Source organism: Schistocerca gregaria, chromosome 1 (genome assembly GCF_023897955.1).
Source record: "Schistocerca gregaria isolate iqSchGreg1 chromosome 1, iqSchGreg1.2, whole genome shotgun sequence".
Classification (NCBI taxonomy): Eukaryota; Metazoa; Arthropoda; class Insecta; order Orthoptera; family Acrididae; genus Schistocerca; species Schistocerca gregaria.
In genome coordinates, this window is record NC_064920.1 from 870136190 (window position 1) to 870163122 (window position 26933).

The 26933-nt window shown below is 44.9% G+C and overlaps 1 protein-coding gene across 1 annotated transcript; it reads left to right on the top strand.

The window, feature by feature from the left end:
- On the top strand, positions 1-25550 carry LOC126279162 (uncharacterized). Its single transcript, XM_049979657.1, has 2 exons — positions 1-30; positions 24141-25550. The coding sequence occupies exons 1-2, from the start codon at positions 1-3 to the stop codon at positions 25548-25550; spliced, it is 1440 nt and encodes a 479-aa protein (XP_049835614.1).
- Positions 25551-26933: the final 1383 nt, after the last annotated feature.

Sequence of the window (26933 nt, forward strand, 5' to 3'; positions counted from 1 at the left end):
ATGGATAATGAGCATGTCTATGGGCTCACAGTGTGTGGTTTTAACGCACGCGGCTTGGTTCCCTCGTCTGCGAGACGCTTCTGAAACCTGGTGTGGCCGTCGGGGTGGCGAACTATCGCTGCTACCGTACCGACCGGCCCACCCATGGCGGAGGCACCGCCATCTATGTGAAGATTTCGCTGAAGCACCATGAAGTCCTGATGCTGCCTCTTGCTGCGGTGAGGCCACTGGGGTGGCTGTCACCACCACGGCGGGCATCATTACCTTCGTCGCCGTCTGCAGGCCACCGAGGGGCCACCTCCTGGAGGCCGACCTTGATGACCTGCTTACGCTGCGTGGGAAACTGTTCATTGCGGGTGACTTGAACGCTAAGAGCTCGCAATGGAACTCTCGCGTCACCAACGTCAGCGGGCGGCGCCTTCTTCGCATCACTCACCGTCACGGCGCTGTCGTCCTGGGTCCATTTGACCACACCTTCTTCCCCAACAGGGGCCAGTCCGACGTGTCGACGTCGCAGTCCTGGAAGGCGTCTGGCCCTTTACGTCAGCTACCGTCCGCTGTGCCCTGTCCTCCGACCACCTTCCGGTGGTCTACGACATGGACGTCGTCGGCGCCTCCCTGCCGCCTGACCGCCGCACCTTCTGCAGCATTGATGAGGCCCGATATCGGGGCGAACTGCTCGGTCGCTTCGACGGTGCCCCAGATCCTGCCCTGGAGGGGGCCGATGCTGCGCTGGCCTTGTTTACGCGGCACACTCTCAGCGCTGTTGCCGCTGTGTCTCCCCGTCAGCCGCGGCAGCCTCGCGAGATGTCCCGGCAGCTTCCACTGCACATCTTGGAGCCTATAACGGCCAAAAACTGTCTCTTCCGTGAGTGGCAGGTCACTCGCCAGCCTGCGACCAAGTGCCGCCTCAATCGCGCACGGCGCGAAATCCGGGCCGCTATCGACCAACATCGGAACCGTGACTGGGCTGGCCGTGTGGCCACCCTGACCACGACTGATGGGAGTGCCTGGCGGACCGCCAAGCGCTTCCCCCGCCGCCATCAGCCTGTTCCTCCGCTCCACGTCGGCGGCGAGGTCGTCTGTGCCTCGGACGCCAAGGCCAACGCCCTCGCCGACGTGTTCGCCGACAACTTCCGCCCGATCGCGGACGTCTTCGATGCCCTCCACGTCCGTGTCGTGGAAGAACGCCTGCCGGTTTTCCTCGCCGCCAGGGCCGCTGACGATGTGATCGCATCCATCACCGCCGATGAGGTTAGACTTCAGCTCCGCCGCCTCAACCCCAGGAAGGCGGGTGGCTCCGATGGTGTCACGTACCGCCTCCTGTGGTTATTGCCACCGGCACTCCATCAATCACTGGCGGACACTTTCAACTGCATTCTCCGCTCCGGGATCTTCCCTTCCGCGTGGAAACACGCGGAAGTGGTGGCTATCCCCAAGGCCGGCAAGGGTCCGCGTCGGGCGGAGCACTACCGGCCGATCAGCCTGCTCCCGTCTCTCTCCAAGATCTTTGAGAGACTGTACGTGGAGCGGCTGTTGCGCCACGTCACTGCCGAAGGGCTCCTTCCAGCGGAGCAGTTCGGATTCCAGCGGGACCACTCGACCACGCAACAGCTATTACGGCTGGTGGAACAGGCGATGCGGGCGCTGGAGTCGCGGGATTACCTCGACGTCTCCAAGGCGTTCGACTGCGTGTGGCACGAGGGCCTCGTGTACAAGCTCCTTGTACATGGGGTCCCGACGTCACACGCCCTTCTGCTGCGGTCCTACCTCGCGGGCCGCACCTTCCACGTCAGGGCCGCCGGCGGCACCTCCACCGACCGGACGATTCTTGCGGGGGTGCCACAGGTGTCGGTTCTCGGCCCCCTGCTGTACACCTTGTACGCCGCTGAGGCACCGCGGGTGGCGCGCGTGGAGTTGGCTCTTTATGCCGACGACACTGCCCTGTTCACCCGCAGCATGAACGTGGTCGCGATGTGCCGCCGACTCCAACTAGTGTGCGACGTCCTGGGGGCAACTCAAATTTAACGCCGCCAAGAGCCAGGCAGTCGTCTTCACTCGGAGACGGCTGCCTCCTGCCCTGCCGCCTGTCTCGATCTCGGGAGGCCCCATCCCGTGGTCACCAACCGGCAAATACCTCGGTGTGACGCTGGACAGGCATCTCACCTGGCTGCCGCACATCCGAGACATCAGGGGGCGGGTGACTGGGCGTCTCCGAGCGCTCTACCCGCTGCTGAACCCCGCATCCACCCTCCCCCTCGGCACGGCCTGACCGTGTACTTGGCCCTCGTCCGGCCGGTACTCGAGTACGCCGCCATAGTGTGGGGGAATGCCGCTCCGTCGCACGTTGCGATGCTCCAGCGTGTCCAGAATAGGGCGCTGCGACTCGCTCTCCACAAGCCGCCTCGTTACTCCACGAGGCTCCTTCATGAGGAAGCTGGCGTCCCGTTGTTGCGGGATCGCTTCAGGCAGTCCGCCAGGGTGTTCTATGCCTCTGCAGAACACTCTGGCAGTCGTCTTATACGCGGACTGGGACACCAAGTCCACCGCAGGACGACCACGCGTTGGCCTGATCTGCTGCGGGAGTAGTTTCTTCCATGGCCCCTATGACGCTTTTGAGGCAGCGTCCTCCCCCACGCAGCCGCTCACATAGGCCAATCCTAACCGTGAGGCCAAACAATAGTTCTTGAGGTCCACACAGGAACAGCAGCTTCGCTGCTTAGCCTGTCTCATTCCTGGTAGATGTAACCAGAGATTTGCAGTGCAGTGCAGTGCAGTGGAGCTGTCATTTGCAGTAGGGTGATTCATGTAAAAAGGTTTTTCCGACGTGATTACGACTGCACAGCGGGAATTAACAGACTTTGAACGTGGATTGGTAGTTGGAGCTAGACACATGGGACATTCCGTTTCAGAAATCGTTAGGGAATTCAAAATTCCGAGATCCACAGTGACAAGAGTGGACCGAGATTGCCAAAATTCAGGCGTTACCTCTCACTATGGACGGCCTACGCAGTGGCCGATGAGCTTCACATAAGAACCGAGAGTAGTGGCGTTTGTCTAGAGGTGACAGTGCAAACAACAAGCAACATAGCGTGAAATAACGACAGAAATCAATGTGGGAAGTACGACGAATGTGTCCGTTAAGACAGTGCGGCGAAATCTGGCGTTGGTGAGCTACGGCGGCAGACGAAAGATGCGAATGCGTTTGCTAACAGCACGAAATTGCCCGCAGCGCCAAGCCACGGACCCATGTTCTCAACAAGGAACCGTGCAAGACGGTGGTGGCTCCATAATGGTGTGGACTGTGTTTACATGGAATGGATTGGGTCCTCTGGTCCAACTGAAGCGATCCTTGACTTGAAATGGTTAAGTTCGGCTACTTGGAGACTATTTGCAGCCATTCATGGACTTCATGTTCCCATACAACGTTGGAATATTTTTGGATGTGTTATGTCACCTGGCCACAAATGTTCGAGATTGTTTTAAGGCACATCCTGAACAATTCGAGCGAATGATTTGGCTACCCTGATCGCCCACATCAATCCCATCAAACATTTATGGGATGTAATCGAGAGGTCAGTTCTCAAACAAAATCTGCACCGGCAACGCTTTCACAATTATGGGCGGTCTATAATTTCCGCGGGGTACTTCCAACGACTTTTAAGTCCATGCCACTGCGAGTTGCTGTACTGTACCGGGCAAAAGGAGGTCCGTTACGATATTGGGATCTATCCCATAATTTTTGTCACCTCAGTGTAAAAATATTTTATCTATAATTTCTTGTTTATAGTAAGATTTGTTTATTTCTTTCCATCCCAAGATTTGTTCATTTTTAGATCCCCTGTGCCTCACCCTTCATCATGGTGCTAAGAAAAGTTGATGCCGAGTGTCACGTTCTCAAAGTAGAATGGCGAGTAAAGTACTCTTTTGTGGAAACATGGAACCAGAAAACTACTTGCGTAATACGCAGCGAAAGTCTTTCCGTTTTGAAAACATGTTATCTTCGGCGTCACTGTGAAACAAAACATCTCTCAACATATTCAAAATGTTCTGGAAAGTTACAACATGAGAGAAGGGGTGAAACACTTTACCAATGGCTACTTCATCAGAGAGTGTATTACTGAACAGCAAATGACTTGTCCTAAGGCAGCCGATCTGTTTGGAGGTTTCAGGGTTTCGTTAAGTTCAGTTATGCGGAGAACAAAAGAAATTGTAGGAACATAGCGCTACAGATAGGCGAGAAAACTAGAAGCTTCTTGTGTTACTCTCTGGCTCTGGATGAGTCTATCGATCCCTCTAGTACCTCACAATTCTCGTGTGCAATCGTGGTGTCAATTTAGACCTTCAGATAAAGGAAGAGTTGGTATCCCTTTGCAGCATGCATAGAACAACAACTGGAAAAGACACTTTCATGGAATTCAAAAACTTTTGCGAAGTATAACCCTCGATGAAATCAGCGCCTAGGTGTTGCACTTCGTGGAGGGATAAAAAAGGCTGAAGTGAGGAAGGTTCTGGTGGGTCAGATCAGGATTCAGTTGGAAGATTTGCAAATTCGGGATGCTCTGTTTATTTACTGCATCATATACCAGAAAATACTTTGTGGGAAAAAGTTTGATATTTCTTGTTTACTGTGACCATTCGCTTGGAGATAAACATTTAATCACTGTCAGTGCCACGCTTTTCTTGAAGCAATTGATTTTGAATTCTGCAACTTGCCTCATCACACAGCACCGAGGTGCATCAGCTGTGGTAACGTCCTATGTAGCTTTTACAAACTAGGAAAATAAATAGAAATTTATCTCACTGAAAAAGGTAGAAGTGATTCACAGCTGTCAGACCCTACATGGTTGTTAAAAAAAGTTGTCGTTTTTTGTCGACATCACATCCCATATGAGCCAAGCTGAACTTCTACAGAAACATCAAGGGATTTTTGAGAAATCTGTCATTGTTTGAAGCATAACTGGAACGACGAAATTTTTCTCCGTTTCACTCCTTCAAATATTTTCACTGCTAGTATTTGGCCAGCAAGGGGAGGAGAGTTGGTGGCGAAAAGATCCTGATCACCAGACTTTGCGACAGTGCACTGGTTTAAATACCAAACTTCTTTGCAGGATCTCATTAAGTGAGTTGGCATTTGCTGGCACAAGGTTCCACCCTCTTCTTTCTCACATCACCATCATCATCATAGAACACAAACATTACACCATTACACTGCACACACACACAAACACACACACACACACACACACACACACACACACACACACACATACACACACACACAATAAACTCATGTAACATTACAAATATTTTAACGGAGAATGTTGCAAACAAATACACAAAAAACAGCTTAAAATGTTTTGTGTTACAATCTTAGAAGATATCAACTTTGATTTTCCGAAAATAAATATTCGGAACTCTAAGAAACATTTTTGGAGAGAGTTCCAGAACTTGACAGAATTTAGAGTAACGCTGTGCTGTTCCAGATCCCTTTTGATTGTAACGTTGATGATGTGCCAGTTGAACTACAGTTGGAGCGAGCTCACTGATTTGCAAGAAAATGACTTGTTGAAAGAGAACCACAAAGCAAGAAAACTTGTTGAATTTTGCCGCTGCTTATCTGAAGCTGAGTTTCCGAAACTGAAGAAATTTCCCGCTGGCAAGACATGTATGAGGTATGTTAAGTCAGCAAATCGAACGAGATTGACTCATGAACATTTGAAAATAATTGTCTCGATTGAATGTAGCAATATCAAACCAAACATTGATTATATCTTAAACCCACTCGTCAGTTTCGCAAATCTCACTAACGTTTTTTTGCTGATGAGTATGTTAGATTGGCATATGTGCTTAGTAGGTGTCCTTTTTCGTAACGCGCCTTCTTTTATAACTTTTATAGTAAATAAATATGTTGGTTGTCCTTGTTCTTTGTGCACTGCATACCACTCACTAACAATTTACACGCAATGCTGTATATAGTTTATCGTCTGTTTTCCCCACAACCTTCATTCTAAACTACAAGTACTGTACATCATTATCAGGAGAAAGAAAACTGGTGTTCTATGGATCGGAGCGTGGAATGTCAGATCGCTTAATAGGGCAGGTAGGTTAGAAAACTTACGAAGGGAAATGGATACGTAAAAGTTAGATATAGTGGGAATCCGTGAAGTTCCGTGGCAGGAGGAGCAAGACTTCTGGTCAGGTGTATACAGGGTTATAAACACAAAATCATGTAAGGGTAATGCAGAAGTAGGTTTATGAATGAATACAAAAATTGGAGAGTGGATAAGCTACTACGAACACTTTAGTGAACGCGTTATTGTAGTCAAGATAGACACGAAGTCCACGCCTATCACAGTAGTACAAGTTTATATGGCAACTAGCTCTGCAGATGGTGAAGAGAATGAAGAAATGTATGAAGCGATTAAAGAAAATATTCATATAGTTAAGGGAGACTTAAATTTAATAGCCATTGGAGACTGGCATTCGATGGTAGCAAAAGGTAGAAAAGGAAACGTACATTTACATCTACACGATTACTCTGCAATTCACATTTAAGTGCTTGACAGAGGGTATCTACTTCTAAGAAACTCATGCTAGCAGCTGTTCGTGTTTCAAATTCTGGAATATTCCATTCCCATTCCCCGGTTAAGGAATTTCGGAAAACTGCGTTCAATAACTCCGCTTTAGCGGCACAGTCGTCGCTAACAGTACCATCGGCACTGCGCAGCGAAGGTATGGACTGTGTCTTGCCGCTTGTGTACTTTACATACGACCAGAATTTCTTCGGATTTTCTACCAAATTTCGAGACAATGTTTCGTTGTGGAACGTATTAAAGGCATCTCGCACTGAAGTCCGTGCCAAATTTCGCGCGTCTGTAAATTATAGCCAATCTTCGATATTTCGCGTTCTTCTGAACTTTGCATGCTTTTTCCGTTGCCTCTGCAACAGCGTTAGGACCTGTTTTGTGTACCATGGGGGATCAGTTCCATCTCTTACCAATTTATGAGGTATGAATCTCTCAATTGCTGTTGCTATTATACCTTTGAATTTGAGCCACATCTCGTCTACATTTGCATAGTCAGTTCGGAAGGAATGGAGATTGTCTCTTAGGAAGGCTTCTAGTGACACTTTATCCGCTTTTTTAAATAAAATTATTTTGCGTTTGTTTCTGGTGGATTTGGAAGAAACGGTATTGAGCCTAGCTACAACGACCTTGTGATCACTAATCCCTGTATCAGCCACGATGCTCTCTATTAGCTCTGGATTGCTTGTGGCTAAGAGGTCAAGTGTGTTTTCGCAACCATTTACATTTCGCGTGGGTTCGTGGACTAACTGCTCGAAATAATTTTCGGAGAAAGCATTTAGGACAATCTCGGAAGATGTTTTCTGCCTACCACCGGTTTTGAACAAGTATTTTGGCCAACATATCGAGGGAAGGTTGAAGTCCCCACCAACTATAACCGTATGAGTGGGGTATTTATTTGTTACGAGACTCAAATTTTCTCTGAACTGTTCAGCAACTATATTATCGGAGTATGGGGGTCGGTAGAAGGAGCCAATTATTAACTTAGTTCGGGTGTTAAGCATAACTTCCACCCATACCAATTCGCACGGAGTATCTATTTCGACTTCACTACAAGATGAACCAATACTGACAAGACACAAAGACTCCATCACCAATTCTGCCTAATCTATCATTCCTGAACACCGTCTGAGACTTCGTAAAAATTTCTGCAGAAATTATTTCAGGCTTTAGCCAGCTTTCTGTACCTATAACGATTTCAGCTTCTGTGCTTTCTATTAGCGCTTGAAGCTCAGGGACTTTCCCAGCACAATTACAACAATTTACAACTACAATTCCGACTGTTCCATGATCCAAGCACGTCCTGTATTTGCCACGCATCCTTTGAGATTGCAGCCCATCCTGTACTTTCCCGAGGCCTTCTAACCTAAAAAACAACCCAGTCCACGCCACTCAGCCTCCGCCACCCGTGTAGCCGCCAGCTGAGTATTGTGAACTCCTGACCTATTCAGCTGAACCCGAAACCCCACCACCCCATGGCGCAAGTCAAGGAATCTGCAGCCAACACGGCGCAAAACCGTCTGAGCCTCTGATTCAGACCCTCCACCCGGCTCTGCACCAAAGGTCCGCAGTCCGTTCTGTCAACGATGCTGCAGATGGTGAGCTCTGCCTTCATTTCGTAAGCAAGACCGGCAGCCTTCACCAAATCAGATAGCCGCTGGAATCCAGAGAGAATTTCCTCAGATCCAAAGCGACACACATTATTAGTGCCGACATGTGCCACCACCTGCAGCTGGCTGCACCCTATGCTCTTCATGGCATCCGGAAGGACCCTTTCCACATCAGGAATGACTCCACCCGGAATGCACATGGAGTGCACACTGGATTTCTTCCCCTCCTTAGTCGCCATATCCCTAAGGGGCCCCATTACATGCCTAACATTGGAGCTCCCAACTACTTATAAGCCCACCCTCTGCAATTGCCCGGACCTTGAAGGCTGAGAATCATCCACTGAAACAGGCCAGGCAGTTGCATCTGGCTCAGCCAGAGACAGTGACCGAAACCTGTTTGTCAGACGCATCGGGGAGGCTTTCTGATCAACCTCCGGGGACGTCTTTCGCTGCCTGCCACGCCTTGGAACGACCTCCCAATCAACCACAGGTGAGGGCTCAGCCCCACTGCGGGCAGCAACCGGAGCAACCACAGCGACAGACCGATCTGGGGACAGATGGGACGAGGTTGACATCCCCGTGATACCCAAGTCCGGCTCCCCCCGTGGTGCCCAGTGGCAACAGCCTCAAGCTGCACGACCGAAGTCAGCATCGCCTGCAGCTGTGAGCAAAGGGATGCCAACTCAGCCCTCATCCGAAAACAGCAATCAGTCCATGTCCATTGTAATCGATGTTGAACAACAGTTACTGAAATACGAGTCCATGCCTAGATAATGCAAGGGAAACACGCAAAAGAATGTATGAACTAACCTGTACAAATGCCTAATGACTGCTCTACAATCTGCCTGAATTTACGATTACAGTAACTAAAACTCGAAATTACACCTCCTATACGCAACTCACACGCAATTTAAGTAAGAATCTACTAAGTAAACACAGAGGAGAAGCTATATACATATCTTTCTGCACTGTCGATGTGCACCAACTGGGAGCTCAGGCCACACTGGTCTCTGAGAGCCTAGAGAGTAGTAGGTGAATATCGACTGGGCATAAGGAATGAAAGAGGAAGCCAGCCGCCAGGTAGAATTTTGCACTGAGCATAACTTACTCATAGCTGACACTTGATTTAAGAATCATAAAGAAGGTTGTATACATGGAAGAGACCTAGACACAATGGAAGGTTTCAGATAGATTATGTAATGGTAAGACAGAGAAACAGGAATCAGGTTTTAAATTGTAAGACATTTCCAGGGGCAGATGTGGACTCTGACCACAATTTATCGGTTATGAACTATCGATTAAAACAGAAAAAACTGCAAAGAGATAGGAATTTAAGAGATGGGATATGGATAAACTGAAAGATCCAGAGCTTTTAGACAGTTTCAGAGAGAGCATTAGAGAACGATTGACAAGAACAGGAAAAAGAAATACAGCAGAAGAAGAATGGGTATCTTTGAGAGATGACAGAGGATCAAAAAGGTGAAAAAGACGAGGGCTAGTAGAAACCCTTGGTAACAGAAGAGATATTGAATTTCATTGATGAAAGGAGAAAATTAAAAATACAGTAAATGAATCAGGCGAAAAGGAGTACAAACGTCACAAAAATGAGATCAACAGGAAGTGCAAAATGGCTAAGCAGGGATGGCTAGAGGACAAATGTAAGGGTGTAGAGGCATATATTACTAGGGGTAAGATCTGCAAACCGGAAAATTAAAGAGACCTTTGGAGAAAAGAGAACCACCTGTATGAATATCAAGAGCTTAGATGCAAAAACCAGTGTTAAGCAAAGAAGGAAAAGGAGAAACGTGGAAGGAGTATATAGAGGATCTATACAAGGCCGATGTACTGGAGGACAATATTGTGGAAATGGAAGAGAACTTAGAAGAAGATGAAATAGGAGATATGATTTGACAGAGCACTGAAAGACCTAATTCGAAACAAGGTCCTGGGAGCAGACAACATTCCATTAGAACTACCGATAGCTTTGGGAGAGCCAACCATGACAAAAATCTACCATCAAGTGACCAAGATGTATGAGACTGGCGAAATACCCTCACGCTTCAAGAAGAATATAGTAATTCCAATTCCAAAGAAAGCAGGTGTGAACAGGTGTGAAAATTACCAAACTATCAGTTTAATAAGTCACGTCTGCAGATTACTAACACGAATTCTTTACAGACAAATGGAAAAACTGGTAGAAGCCGACCTCGGGGATGACCAGTTTGGATTCTGTAGAAATGTTGGAACACGCGAGACAATATTGACCCTACGACTTATCTTAGAAGATAGATTATGGAAAGGCAAACCTACGTTTCTAGCATTTGTACACTTGGAGAAAGCTTTTGACAGTGTCGATTGGAAGGCTCTCCTTCAATTTCTGAAGGTGGCAACGGTAAAATACAGGGAGCGAACGCTATTTACCATTTTGTAGATAAACCAGATGGCAGCTATAAGAGTCGAGGGGCACGAAAGGGAAGCAGTGGTTGAGAAGGGAGTGAGAGAGGGTTGTAGCCTATCCTCGATGTTATTCAAACTGTATATTGACAAACAGTAAAGGAGACCATACAAAATTTGGAGTAGGATTTAAAATCCATGGAGGAGAAATAAAAACTTTGAGGTTCGCCGATGACATTGTAATTCAGTCAGAGACAGCAAAGGACCTGGAAGAGCAATTGAACGGAATGGACAGTGCCTTGAAAGGAGAATTTACGGTAAAATCAACGAAAGCAAAACGAGGATAATGGAATGTAGTGGAATTAAATCAGGTGATGCTGAGGGAATTAGATTAGGAAATGAGACACTTAAAGTAGTAGATTAGTTTTGCTATTTGAGGAGCAAAATACTGACGATAGTTGAAGCAGAGAGGATATAAAGTGGCAAGGAAGACGTTTCTGAAGAAGAGAAATTTGTTAACATCGGGTATAGATTTAAGTGTCAGGAAGTCTTTTCTGAAAGTATTTGTATGGAGTGTGCTATGTATGGAAGTGAAACGTGGGCGACAAGTTGTTTAGATAAGAGGTGAACAGAAGCTTTCGAAATGTGGTGCCATAGAAGAATGTTGATGATTAGATGGGTAGATCACGTTAATAATGAGGAGGTACTGAATAGAATTGAGGAGAACAGGAATTTGTGGCACAAACTGAGTAGAAGAAGTGATCGGTTGTTTGGACACATTCGGAGGTATCAAGGGATCTCCAGTTTTCTATTGGAAAGAAGTGTGGAGGGTAAAAATCGTAGAGCGAGATCAAGAGATGAATAAACTAAGCAGATTCAGAAAGATGCAGTTTGCAGTAGTTACCCAGGGATAGGGATGAAGAGGTTTGCACAGGAGAGAGTAGCAAGGATAGCTGTATCAAACCATCTCTGGACTGAAGTCCACAACAACAACAAGAGGCGGTCGCCTGCAGCCGGGTCGCGCATTAATTGTCTGAAGAGTTTGCTAAGTTAAGGATCATGAGACTGAAACTATTACGTCGGTTCATAGGGTAAAAGTAATTAATGATTCAATCTGATTGCGGAAACGTGCACGTAACTATTCATGAAATTAGTCGACGACGCAGCACGGTGCTTGTTGGTCAGTAACTGCCGTTAGCGTAACATATTGCTATTAGAACATAAATGAACGGGCTTCTGAGAACAATGATAACTCGATGAATTAGAAGCAAACTCAGCAACGGTTTCTCTCACTTGAAACTGGAATAAGGTTAACTATTAATGCATGCGTGGATGACTCCAGGCTTTGTCAGGAAATGTGTTATGCACCCAAAGGTCAATAACACAAAGTAATATGATCCCCAGTTCGGTAACACCCTCGATGGCAACCATCCGCCTTCGCTGGACACTTTAAAAATGTTCCTGATCAGAGACAACATGTGACTTAAGTCCTATGCGCTTGCAGACAGGCAGCCTCTTCGATACCCCTCCGATTCCGGATGGCCTACCAGCACACGCAAGAGCACCAGCGTAGACTGCCTGCAGCCCTTTAGACTCCTGTCACTGGTTCTGCCTGTACAAGTACATTTCTAAGGTACTCAACCAAAGCGAGCGGTGGAACCGAAGGTATTGCCGAATTGGATGGTCTAAGGGGACCTCCTTGCCGCTTAATACACGCTTGTGTCAATGTCGCACCTCTCCATGACCACACTCTGGGGGTCATGAAGGAGGAGGGCTGAAAACGCATAAGCATTCTTTGATGCTTCGGATCACTTTTAAATTTCGGCGAAACTGTTTTGAACGATCCCTTGTGGCTCCATTCTGTATATCAGATCAAAACTTGCTGTTGTACTGTACTCCAAAATAGTGTGATCACGTTCAATGGTGTTGCATCACTACAACGTCCTTAGAAAAGTACTGAATCGTCCGGGGAGTGTCAGCAGTGTCAAAGGTTTCAAGAACGTCATCACACTGAAAAATGTCGTTTCCGACTGCGAAATGTGTGAGAATCACTGTCCTAAAGGAAGAGGTTGTTTCATTGACGCCCTTTATGCCACACCCAAGGCTTTTTCATGTCGATTCTGATCACCTGCATCCACTCATGTCCATTCCGATGGACTTGGGCAATTCCAGAGTCAATGCGACGCCTTAGACGTCCAGAATTACTACAGAGTGGCTCCAGGAACACTGTTCTGAATTTAAAAACTTCCTATGGCTGCCAAACGCCACAGACATGAACATTATTGAATTATTGAGCATATCTGGGAATATTGCAGCGTGCTGCTCAGAAGAGATCTCCTCCCCCCCTCCCCCCCCCCCCCCCCCCCCGAATTCTTACGGATTAAAGGACAGTCCTGCAGGATTCATACTGTCAGTTCCCTACAGCACTACTTCAGACATTAGTTGAGTCTAGGCCACGTCGTGTTGCGATACTTCTGCGTGCTCGGTGGCGGGGCTACACGATATTATGCAGGTGTACCAGTGTCTTTGGCTCTTCAGTGTATTTGCCAAGTTTTCTTGAAGGAGCAAACCATACATCATCAGAAACTGAATACCTTTCAATATTGTCTCGTATTCCAGAAACAGCTGACTCGAAATGACATAATACATTGGATACAGAAATGCCAGTTACACTCTGCATCTGCACTGTGTTATACAAAATATAAACATGTTTCATAATCTCGCAGAAAAAAAAAATTAGTAGTAACAATATGCCCCAGACAAGTATGTCCCGATTAAGGCCTTTAGGGATGAGAAAGACCCACCATGGTTTAATAGCCGTGCTAGAAAACTGCTATGTAAACAAAGAGAACGTCATCTCAGATTCTAGAGAAGTAAAAACCTAGCTGACAAAGAAAAGCTGAACGGAGCGAAGCGTAAGAAGAGCAATGAGAGCAGCTTTCAATGACTTTTAAATTAAAGCTTTGTCAGCCTATATGAGTAAAAACCCTAAGGGACATATGTAAAAATCAGTAAATGGGTCAAAATCACCTCTTCGTTTACTCGTAGTGACCATATTGTCACCGAAACGGAAGGTAACAGAGACTAGGCCGAAATACAGAATTCAGTGTTCCAAAATTGTTTCACCGCGGAAGATCGTAACGCGGTCCCTGCTTTCAATCGTCGTACGAACTTCGAAATGGGATGTGTTGAGATAACCGATCGCGGAACAAAAAACAACTACAATCGCTTAGTAGTGGAAAGGTGTGAGGACCAGATGAGATACCTATAAGATTCTACAAAGATTATGCGAAAGAACTTGCTCCTCTTCTAGCACTAATTTATCGCAAATCGCTTCAGAAACGAACGGTACCTAGCGACTGGAAGAAAACGCAGGTCATTCCCGTATGTAAGAAGGGCCGTAGGACAGATGCACACAATTATAGGCCTATACCGTTGACGTCAAACTGTTGTAGAATTATGGAATATGTTATGTGCTCTGGATTTATGACGTTTTTGGGCGTTGAAAATCTCCTCTATAAAAAATCAACATGGATTCTGCAAACAGAGATTCTGCGCAACTCAGCTCGCTCTGTTCCTCCATGAGATTCACAGCACCGTAGACAACGGCGCTCATATAGATATGTTTCCTGACTTCAGGAAGGCAGTTGACACCGTCCCACACAGCCGTTTAGTGAAAGAAATACGAACTTTTTGAGAATCCGAGCAGATTTTCGACTGGATTCAGGACTTCATTGCAGACAAAACTCAACACGTCGCTCTTAACGGAACGAAATCGAGAAATGTAAAGGTAACTTTCGGTGTTCCCCAAGGAAGTTTGATAGGGTCGTTACTGTTTGCAATATATATAAATGATCTAGTAGAAAGCCTCGGATGCTCTTTAACGGTCTTGGCGAATGATGTTGTTGTCGATATAAAGTAGCAGTGCCAGAAGATAGTAACGATTTGCAGAATGACCTACAGAGAATTGATTAACGGTACAGGCTCTGGTAGTTAATTCTGAACATAAATAAATGCAACATGTTGCGCATACATAGGAGAAGAAATTCATTATTGTACAACTACACTATTGACGACAAATCGCTTTAAACAGTATTTACCGTAAAGTGTGTAGGAGTAACTATCCAGAGCGATCGAAGGTGGAATGACCACATAAAACAAATAGTGGGAAAAGCGGATGCCAATCTCAGATTTATAGGAAGAATCTTAAGGAATTGTAACTCAGCCACGAAGGAAGTGGCTTATAAGGTGCTTATTCGACCGATTCTTCAGTATTGTTCGTCTATTTGGGATCCTACCAGGTAGTACTGATAAAAGTGGTAGAGAAGATCCAATGAAGAGCGGCGCGTTTCGTCACGGGATCTTTTAACCGGGGCGAGAGCGTTACGGAGATGCTCGACAAACTCCTTTGGCAGACGTTACAAGAGAGGTGTAGTGCATCACAGTGAGATTTAGTATTGAAATTTCAACAAAGCACTTTCCGAGAAGAGTAGGATAACATATTTATTCCCCTCACATACGTCTCACGTGATGATCACGAGAAGAAAATTCGAGAAATTAAAGCCAATACCGAGGGTTGCCACACGCTATTGGCGAGGGAACAGGATTGAAGGGCTCAGTTAGTGGCATAAAAGTACCCTCCGGCACTTACCATTAGGTGGCTTGCGAATGTGATGTAGATGTAGAACAAAAAGTCCGGGTTTTGAAGTAAATGTCTTAAATCAAATGCTTCTCTTGTTGTAAAATCATCTCAAGAATCTTCATCCTGCGTCTTATCAAACCATTCCAATAAGTGCAATAAGTGTAATTCATTTTCGTGAACATTACTTATTACATGCTGCTGGGAATTCCCTCTAGTTGAAGAGACTGAAGGAATTCTTTTGTTACAGGGTGGACATAGCAAATCATTTCGTTTAGGTAATGAAGAGAAAATCGTTGTAAATCGATAAATATTTACGAAGAACAACTTAACCGATTTTATGTTTTTACTACAAGCATCCTGAATGACCAACTTCATTTGGTGCGCTTAACAATGAACATACTTGGCATGTGGGAAAGTACTCTGCATCAGAAGATGTACACCACCATGACTGCCACTCATTACTGGGGCGCCATTGTATGCCTGAGAAATGAATTTTTCTTGAATATGGTAAAGGTTCGACACTTCTTTTTGGAACTCACTGAGCCCACATGCTGTCCTATCATTAACATTTTGAAAGGAAAGGAATCTGTCAACAGGTTTCTTTCACTTCATATACCGCAGTACAATGACAAATTGACTTCTGCCCATAATATTGTTGTTTCATCTGCTGCACAGAAACAAAAGTGGCTGCCTTAATGTTTTTAATCAAAACATGATAAATACAGCCCAAAAGTTCGTTTTGTATCATTTGTGACGTACATTTACATAAGCACAAGTAGAACTGCTTAAATGGTCATCTAGCACGCTGTCAAGATTTCCTAGAAGAGATACCGAATCTAAGAAATTGTCACGGTTTGATGACTGCCGTTTCTCATTATGAGCCCTTAGCGTTATCGCATTAGCTCCAGAACACATTAAGCACTCTACTATTCTGTTTAATATGTTTCTATTCTTAGTAACTAATTCATTATGTTTCTGAATTGACATTTTATACGATGACTCAATCCAAGCAGCAGTGTTAATTATGCCAAACATTTTGTATTTACAAGCATTTTCCAAATGTAGTCCACGTTTTTCATGGTTCTTAATTCGTTCACTTACAGGCGACTGTTGCCCAGAATCCTTCACCATCGAATAACACACAATGGAAACAAAATAATTTTGTTTCTCTTCATTCATAGTTAACCAACACTTTTTACAGCACCATGTATTCAGAAAGTGCTCTAACCGTTTGATCTCTAGCTTCTCTTTCACACTTAATAAACGGAAGGGCGTTTTAAGCAAACACTCTGCTTTGTTCATTTTAAAATCTCTGTACGAACACTCAAGTTTCAACCACACAGCTCCATAAAATTGGAAACTACTGAGACGTGACGTCGTTCGCAGTTTTCCACATTCACCGTTGATGAACGACAGAGACAGCAGGGTTCGCTGTGGTGCGGGGAAAGAGGGGTCCCCAAGCTCGTAAGCTGTAGTAGCGCGAGAACCGAGGTGGAGAAAGGGCACAGATTGGTCACATCCATTGAGCTCCATATTAAACTATCGAGACTTCTACACGACGCAAAGCTGTGATGTGTGACGTCACAGTCGTCATATGAAACCGGGGCAAGGTGTGAAATTGTTCAGCGACGTAGAAAAAATACAGTTACCACTTATGTACACTATATGACGCTGTGTGTGTTTAGTTTATAGTTCATTGTTAGCTATTGCCATGTACATACTAGCCCTTCCCTGTAAGATCAATTTCACAATCATTCTGCTGTGTGATGAGTGTACTGCCGCTAAGGCTGCCGACAAATTATGCTTCTCAAAAGACTTAACTCTGTGCAATAGATTTTTTGCTTTAACTTTTCGCATTTTATTTCCTGAATGACGAAACTATATAACGATGCAAAATAACCAAAACATTGACATGAAAAATTTCAAATTTCTTATTACAGTTACTTCATCAGATATGTGGCGAACTTTCACATAACACATCTGACGCATAATGCATTTCTTTCTATACTGTACGTAAAGAGAAAAGTTCTGTACACATCATTAGGCAACAAAACAGCTAAATCGTTGCTTTGTTGCTAATTTCAGCTTCTAACAGAGGAAAAATCGTTTAATGTTAACACGAATCACTTAACGGGTTGTTATGTTAACAATTAATAGGCACGGCCGGCCGGAGTGGCCGAGCGGTTCTAGGCGCTACAGTCAGGAACCGCGCGACCGCTATGGTCGCAGGTTCGAATCCTGCCTCTGGTATGGATGTGTGTGATGTCCTTAGGTTAGTTAGGTTGAAGTAGTTCTAAGTTCTAGGGGACTGATGACCTCAGATGTTAAGTCCCACAGTGCTCAGAACCATCTGAACCAATTAATAGGCACGAATTTTGAGAAAGGAAGGAGGTGGTGAGCCTATTAGCACATGAACATCAAATTTTAATTTTTATTTATTGTTTTGCTTCATTCAATATATATTCACATGTCATACATTCGCAAATGTGATTAGCTTCCCCACCTTCTGCCTCATGTCAGAATAGTTACTCTGTGCAGCAGCTGTTGTTTCTTTTGTGTTTGTATTTAACTAATCTGAAGGCGCACAGTAGCAACACGTTGTATTAACTGTGACTCATGCATGTCTTCACAGTCATTGGCAGAGACTAGCGTATACGCTTTGCTATATACATTGGCTTGTTCACCAGGGAAACAACAAACTGAATTAATAAGTCTGCCATAAAAAGGGATTGAGTTTAAAGTAGGTCTCACCAGAGCAGAAAGAAAGCATTATTCTATATGCTGTACTATTTTAAATACTGATGGGTGAAGCAAACCACTTCTGCCAACCTTCATAGTAAAGGCAGCTAGATTTGCTACACGAGTCTTGCAGTAAGTGTCATATTGGGCACATATAGGGAACAGTAATAAGCCGACTGGTATACACAGAGCAGTGTTGACTCAAGAGTCTCATAGTAACTAGTATCTTCACTGCTGTCAGTGAACTTATCACTGTGTTTCTTTGGAACATGAATTCATGAACATTGAAAGAGCTATCTTTTTCAATGTCATCTACATTACTCTTGGCACTTTCAGTTGGTTGGTTGGATGATTTGGGAGAGCAACATTGTTCTCAGAGCAGACTGGAGCTGTAATGAAGTGGGATTGTTGTTCCATCCAAACATAGATATGATGCAAGAGAACAAGTGTTCTAGATGACCTTGTGAAAGTCTGCACGTTGAAAAATACTTCAGAGGTTCAGTATCTCAAAACAGAAACTCCTCGGAGAGTCTTCAACCACTTTTTATAAACATAAAAAATCCCAACACAAATGTTTTTAGTCGATGTACTAATGCACATACACAATCAATCCTTAATGTTTGAAGGAAGTTTTCTCCACGAAAAAGATTTTCTGTCCAATAATTTACATTTTCAGTTCTCAATGACTGTTTAAAGCCCTTACTATGAACAATGCTGGAGCTGTACACATCAAAAAGTTTGTTAATAATTCTGCTGAATTCTACAGTGGCAGAGGCGTTGGGTGCAACTAACTGTCTAGAAATTCAATGGCTTCGACAACACTGGAGCTCATTGTCTTGTCTGCTAAAGAGACATTCTTTCTTTTTCCTATTACAGAAATTCACATGTGAACTAGAGAGTGAATTGCCAAATTTTACAGATTCGCACTCTTGCAGATAATGTAACTTCAAAATAAAGTCCCACTTCACATCTCCAGCTTCACAGTTAATAATTTTCTTTTCAGCTACAGTATTACGAATTAATTTCAGCATATGACATGGATCAAGAATTGTATGAACAATACTGTCTTCGGCAGGAAGCTTGAAGTATGGGGTAAAATTTTCCAGATTCAGTGAGCACCCAAGATTCTTCATTGTATGAATGTTGACAGCAACACCATCACATGTTACCGATCTCACATAAACACTTACAGAAAACAGTTTCAGAAAGCTACCATAATTTCAGTCATTACATCTGACGACAGATTAATCACAAGAAAATACACAATTGGTCACTTAATGATGCTATCTGAAAAACTAAAGCTTCAGTAGCCAGTTATTCTGCATCTGTATTCACAATGTTGCCCACATCAACATAGCCTGCATACGCTTTTTGGTTGTTGTTCCACACAAGCTGCTTTCTAATTGACATACTATAAAAAATAAGTGCACACTCTTTAAGATATCTTTTGTCACTGATATTATGTTTTAGAGAGTTGAAAAACTCTTGTAGATAGTCATGTCCACAATTTACTGGTGACACGAAGCCACGAAGAATACTGGGATGGGGAAAAGAAACATAGGGCGTACAAATCTATACTGCCTAGGGGAACAGAAATGCAGTGAGAGCAAATTGTTTGGTTAGTTCACTGTATCGCCTGGATAGCTTCTTTGCAGCACTGTTTTTCAATTGGGTAACAATAAAGTCTAAAGGAGAGCCACTTTCCAGGTTGTCATTTAGACAGTTTCTTTTTTTCAGCGCTATAATCAGTTCTGCCATTGTTTCCATCGATTTTTCAGGCCGCTTTAGTGTCATCTGCAATCGTCTCACTTGTTTTCTTAAGGGCCAAAATTCTGTGAGAGACATCAGTCTGAACACTTGCATCACATTTCTCCTGATTGCCATCGGGTTTACACAACGTATTTGTCATTTGGATCTCATTCGTTTCCTGAAACAAAATTAATAGAATCTGTCAGCAACAATACGAGCTACTAAAAATTCAGGAAGACACATTAACAGCAATATGTATCCTTGTTGCTGGTTAAATACGTTGCTTTACATCAGGTTGCCTTCTCCGATTGATTTTCACATGCAAATAGCCTGGAAAACTGAATAAACTTGGTATAGCGTCATCCTTCAGCAGTTGTCTATCAGCTCCTAGTCGAAACATGTAGCTGTCTTTTGTAAAATGAGATCTACAAATGACTCTGTCTTTTGATGAAATCCAGTATTCCCTTCGTACTGCATTCACCCATTGCCTTAAAAGTTCTAGACGTGGGCGAGGAAAACTAAAAAAATTTAGATATCTTTTTTACGGTTTTTGAATTCATCGAACTCTGTTTGCTTTACCAAACATTAAAGCATCTGTAACTTACGGGTGGAACTGCATCCGTGTACAACATAACTCTCGACCATATTTGTTAAAAAGGAAAGAGCATCACTTCAAAGTCACAAGCAAAACGACCTGAAGTACTACTGCCCTGTTACAATATAGCGACTCCACAAAGAGCGTCACGGTTTTCTAGTCGAAGGAGCCTTTTAGTATCCCTCCAGTTTAGTATTGTGCTCACTGGTCATGTCACTACGATTGCAGTTTATGAGCCGGCGGTGTGTGGAGAGTGAGGGCCTTCTGCCTCTGGACTAATGGCAAGGCTGGTGTGCGGGGAAAAGACTGCGGTGGCGCGTCAACCGGGGCCCTGCAACAGTGTTAACTGGACCTGATGACGTTGGGGGCTCTGTTAGTCATACCACGCCACAATCATGTCATACACGAACTGTTTGATAGAACAATGAAAACAATATATGACAAGATTTTTGGTGGGGCCGGGCCCCTTTGGCCCTTTAGAACGAACCGCCGCTGCTTACACCTCACTTGAACTTCTGAACACAAGCCTTTTTTTCCGCCTGAGTCGTTACCTCCTGTATGAGCCCGAGAGTGACGTCTCAGGGCACCACATTTTTGCACCATTACAGATAAAGGTTGTAGGCACCTGTGAGCCAAATTTCAAACTTTCGCGTTGCAATGGGAGACAATTACGGTGTTTCAAAAGAGTGATCCTTTAACGTGTCACACGGTGTAGCTCTGCAAATGATAAAGTTACTGAAAGAATGCATGACGACATTAAAGAAATTACTCAGACAGTTAAACGAGGGGAAAATTAAATTGTGATGGGGAAATGGAATTCGCTAGAAGGAAAAGGAAGAGAAGGAAGAATAGTAGAGAACATTGACTGAGGAAAGGTAATCAAAGAGGAAGCCGCCTGGGAGAATTTGCACAGAGCATTATTTAACCACTGCTTGGCTTAATTATCATGAAAAATGTTGGACCTATGGAAGCGACATGCAGACACTTGAGGGTTTCAGATTAATTATATAATTGTAAGACGTATATTAAATACCCTCAAACTTCAAGAAGAATATAATAATTACAATCCCACAGGAAGCAGGTGTTGACAGATGTGAAAATTACTGAACTATCAGTTTAATAAGTCACGTCCGCAAAATGCTAACGCGAATTCTTTACAGACGAATGGAAAAACTGGTCAGTTTGGATTCCGCAGAAATGTTGGAACACGTGAGGCAATACTGATCCTACGACTTATCTTAGAAGATAGATTACGCAAATGCAAACCTACGTTTCTAGCATTCGTAGACTTGGAGAAAGATTTGACAATGTTGACTGGAATACTCTACTTCAAATTCTGAAGGTGGCAGTGGTAAAATACAGCGAGCGAAAGGCTATTTACAATTTGTACAGAAACCAGATGGCGGTTAAATGAGTTGAGGGGCGTGAAAGGGAAGCAGTGGTTGGGAAGGGAGTGAGACAGGGTTGTAGCCTATCCCTGATGTTATTCAATCTGTATATTGAGCAAACAGTAAAGGAAACAAAAGAAAAATTCAGAGTAGGTATTAAAATCCACGGAGAAGAAATCAAAACTTTGAGGTTCTCTGATGACATTGTAATTCTGTCAGAGACAGCAAACGATCTGGAAGAGCAGTTGAACGGAATGGACAGTGTCTTGAGAGGAGGATATAAGATGAACATCAACAAAAGCGAAACGAGGATAATGGAATGTAGTCGAATTAAGTCGGGTGATGCTAACGGAACTAGATTAGGAAATGAGACACTTAAAGTAGTACAGGAGTTTTACTATTTGGAGAGTAAAATAACTGATGATGGTCGAAGTAGAGAGGATATAAAATGTAGACTGTCAATGGCAAGGAAAGCGTTTCTGAAGAAGAGAAATTTGTTAACATCGAGTATAGATTTAAGTGACAGGAAGTCGTTTCTGAAAGTATTCGTATGGAGTGTAGCCATTTATGGAAGTGAAACCTGGACGATAAATAGTTTGGACAAGAAGAGAATAGAAGCTTTCTAAATGTGGTGCTACAGAAGAATGCTGAAGATTAGACGGTTAGATCACATAACTAATGAGGATGTATTGAATAGAATTGGTTAAAAGAGGAATTAGTGGCACAACTTGACTAGAAGGAAGGATCGGTTGGTAGGAGATATTATGAGGCATCAAGGGATCATCAATTTGTACTGGAGGGCAGCGTGGAGGGTAAAAATCGTAGAGGGAGACCAAGAGATGAATACACTAAGCAGATTCAGAAGGATGTCGGTTGCAGTAGGTACTGGGAGATGGAGGGGCTTGCAACCAGAGGTTGTTGAGAGTTTCAAAGGAAACACTAGACAATGATAGACTGAAACATGCGAAAGAAATAAGTTCCAGTAGAATACAAATGGGTAGCTTAGAGAGATGGAATACTGAATCCTATGGCGTATCAAACAAGTAAAAATACGAGGTCTTGTAGAAATTGGTACGCTCCCTGTGATTTATTAATTGTTCAGGGGTTGGAAGGATTGATTAAACACCATTCGTAAAATACATATTATAATTAACTAAAAACGTAGAACAAGAGTGACATCTATTTTTAGAGAACATTTAAAACAGTTACCATAGGATTTAGTAGCGAGAACAATATTCTGAATAATACAGAACAAGGAACTTTAGTCTTCATTAGAGATGTGAAATAACAGTTATTCTGAATTTATAATGACAAACCAATGCCCAAACTGAATGTAATGGAACAAGAATTACCAAGCAGTTTTTAGACTTTAAAGGGACAGGAAATAATTTTACTTATTAGAGCACCAACTGGGAGAGATCAAATGCTCCAAGAGTAGCTAGAGCTAAAGTAAAATTTTTAGAACAAGAACAGTTACAGAATAACAGGAAACCATATGAATTAGTAGAAATCACGTTAGCCGCTAAGGCGAAAATACAGTATCACGTCCGTCGCCGATTGGCCAATCGACCCGCCATACTGACCTTTAGGCTCCCTCTTAGGAATACACACAACGATCGAATACACGTAACTATTAAATACCAATTCAAGCAGCCAATCTCAATGTAGGGTGTGGATGCAAGTTAGGATAGGTCGATGAAACAAAACCTATAGATGAGCGAGCTAAAAACGCAATGAATAATTTGTGTTAAGAGCTGCATCTTCTTCTCCCTGAATAGTAAACAACTCATGAGGAGCTCCAAAATAGGTTAGTTTAGACCAACAACTGAATTTGAACGGGAGGAGACCATGTACAAAAAGTAGCAGCGCCAGAAAATTTTAAGTAGGCTCGCTCACACTGCTTTTAAATTTGAACAAACACATCCCTGGGTAAATGTGTTACTATTTTACTCGTTAATTTGAACTTTATTCTTCCAGCCAAAAAGAAGATAGTTACACAACAGAGCGGCACTAAGCAAGTAGATTTCACAGTTTAAGGTACAAAAATGCTACAGGATAATCAATATCCACAGCACTAACGTCTTAAACAGAAAATAATCAGCAGCTTCAATACAATCGGGATCAACAGGTTAACGACCAGGCAGGCACGGTCATCAAAATCTATCATTAACAGAATATCTCAGAATGGACAGAAGTGTCGCAAATCAGAGAGCACTAACAATTCGAGGCTGAGCAGTTCCACTCTACGGAAGTTAGTAAAATTTCGGCTGCCGTCAGTACAACTAGAAATCTTTATGATTCTGGCGGGAATCATTAGTACGGGGCCACGAACTATTTGTCGAATTAGCCTGCGTCAACCTCCACGTAAATGCAGCACAGAAACGGAAATGTGGTTCGAATGATTCCATACTAAGTACGTCCTCAGCGGATTCTTAGTCGGCGCAGAAGGCAACTGATCAGGGTGGCGGTAGCAGACTGGCGCAGAAGGCAACTGATCAGGGTGGCGGTGGCAGACTGGCGCAGAAGGCAACTGATCAGGGTGGCGGTAGCAGACTGGCGCAGAAGGCAACTGATCAGGGTGGCGGTAGCAGACTGGCGCAGAAGGCAACTGATCAGGGTGGCGGTGGCAGACTGGCGCAGAAGGCAACTGATCAGGGTGGCGGTAGCAGACTGGCGCAGAAGGCAACTGATCAGGGTGGCGGTAGCAGACTGGCGCAGAAGGCAACTGATCAGGGTGGCGGTAGCAGACTGGCGCAGAAGGCAACTGATCAGGGTGGCGGTAGCAAACTGGCGCAGAAGGCAACTGATCAGGGTGGCGGTAGCAGACTGGCGCAGAAGGCAACTGATCAGGGTGGCGGTAGCAGACTGGCGCAGAAGGCAACTGATCAGGGTGGCGGTAGCAGACTGGCGCAGAAGGCAACTGATCAGGGTGGCGGTAGCAGACTGGCGCAGAAGGCAACTGATCAGGGTGGCGGTGGCAGACTGGCGCAGAAGGCAACTGATCAGGGTGGCGGTAGCAGACTGGCGCAGAAGGCAACTGATCAGGGTGGCGGTAGCAGACTGGCGCAGAAGGCAACTGATCAGGATGGCGGTGGCAGACTGGCGCAGAAGGCAACTGATCAGGGTGGCGGTGGCAGACTGGGGCAGAAGGCAACTGATCAGGGTGGCGGTAGCAGACTGGCGCAGAACGCAACTGATCAGGGTGGCGGTAGCAGACTGGCGCAGAAGGCAACTGATCAGGGTGGCGGTAGCAGACTGGCGCAGAAGGCAACTGATCAGGGTGGCGGTAGCAGACTGGCGCAAAAGGCAACTGATCAGGGTGGCGGTGGCAGACTGGCGCAGAAGGCAACTGATCAGGGTGGCGGTAGCAGACTGGCGCAGAAGGCAACTGATCAGGGTGGCGGTGGCAGACTGGCGCAGAAGGCAACTGATCAGGGTGGCGGTAGCAGACTGGCGCAGAAGGCAACTGATCAGGGTGGCGGTAGCAGACTGGCGCAGAAGGCAACTGATCAGGGTGGCGGTGGCAGACTGGCGCAGAAGGCAACTGATCAGGGTGGCGGTGGCAGACTGGCGCAGAAGGCAACTGATCAGGGTGGCGGTAGCAGACTGGCGCAGAACGCAACTGATCAGGGTGGCGGTGGCAGACTGGTCAGCGGACGAAATTCCGGACGACCATACCTCCAAAAGCAGATGCTATTCCAAATAGACCACGTCTTTAGGACTGCTCGGCTATGTTTCGACCAGGCATCCCAGCCAGGGTCACACTCACCACGTCCCTCGTTTTGTGTGATAATGACGTCTTCTATGGGACCAACGTGCCTTGCAAGCCAGAAGGCTACGGGCTAACTCCGCACCGCTTCAGTGTGCAACCGCCATTGAGCTCGCTCCGCCACGCACCGCCCCGTACTGCCAGAATCCTCTTTGCTACTCCACGCCCGCCCTCTCTCTGATTTGCTCCGTGCACCTGAATCTTTGTCTCACGTCAGAGGCGGGCTACGAGTTACTGACAGGTCATGGCACAACTCAGAAATCTTTGGATATCACAGGAGGTAATGAATTTAATTGATGGAAGGAGAATATACGAGGGTTGGAACTTTAATAGTGGCAACTATTTATTTGCAGCTCGTACAAAATAGATACGTGTTTCAAAGTTTTACTGACCATCAAAGCAGTCACCAGCATTGTGTATAGCCCGTTGCCAGCGATGTGGAAGTCGTAGGGTACTCTTAGCAGTGCCAGTTGTGTTGACAGTCCGAGCGGCGTGGTCTTTTGCCGACGAATTTGTAGCAGTTCTGAAGCAAATGCCGTGAAGTGTTTCCTTCAGTTTAGAAATCGAGTTGAACTCACGAGGGCTTAAGTCAGGGGAGTGCAGTAGGTGGTATAGCACTTAGCAGTCCCATCAGTCAAACAAATCAGTAACAGCTTGCACTGTACGTGCTTGAGCACTGTCCTGCAAACGATGGTCAGATCCTACAGAAAGTGACATCACTTCTGACTCTATGCAGTACATTTTTGGAACACAACCTACGACCAGCTTAGAGACAGAAGTGATGACACTTTCTGCAGGACCTGACCATCATTCTGAAGGATAATGCTCAAGCATGTACAGTGCAAGCTGACTGAATGATGGGGCTACTAAGTGCTATACCACCTACTGCACTCCCCTGACTTAAGCCCTCGTGAGTTCAACTCGATTTCTAAACTGAAGGAAACATTTCACGGCATTCGCTTCAGAATTGCTACAAATTCGTCGGGCAATAGACCGCGCCGCTCGAACTGTCAACACAACTGGCACTGCTAAGAGTATCCTACGACTTCTACATCGCTGGCAACGGGCTAAACACAATACTAGTGACTACCTTGAAGCTCAGTAAAACTTTGAATCACGTATCTATTTTGTACGAGCTGTAAATAAATAATTGCCACTATTGAAGTTCCAACCCTCGTATAAGAATACAGCAAATGAAGCAGATGAAAGGAAGGGAATACAAAATGGTTCAAATGCTCTGAGCACTATGGGACTTAACTTCTGAGGTCATCAATCCCCTAGAACATAGAACTACCTAAACCTAAGTAACGTAAGGACATCACACACAACCATCTCCGAGGCAGGATTCGAACCTGCGCCCGTAGCGGTCGCACGGTTCCAGACTGTAGCGCCTAGAACCGCTCGTCACATGGCTTGCAGACATTAATGACTCATCAGCTTAGTACTGTAGGGAGCTGTGG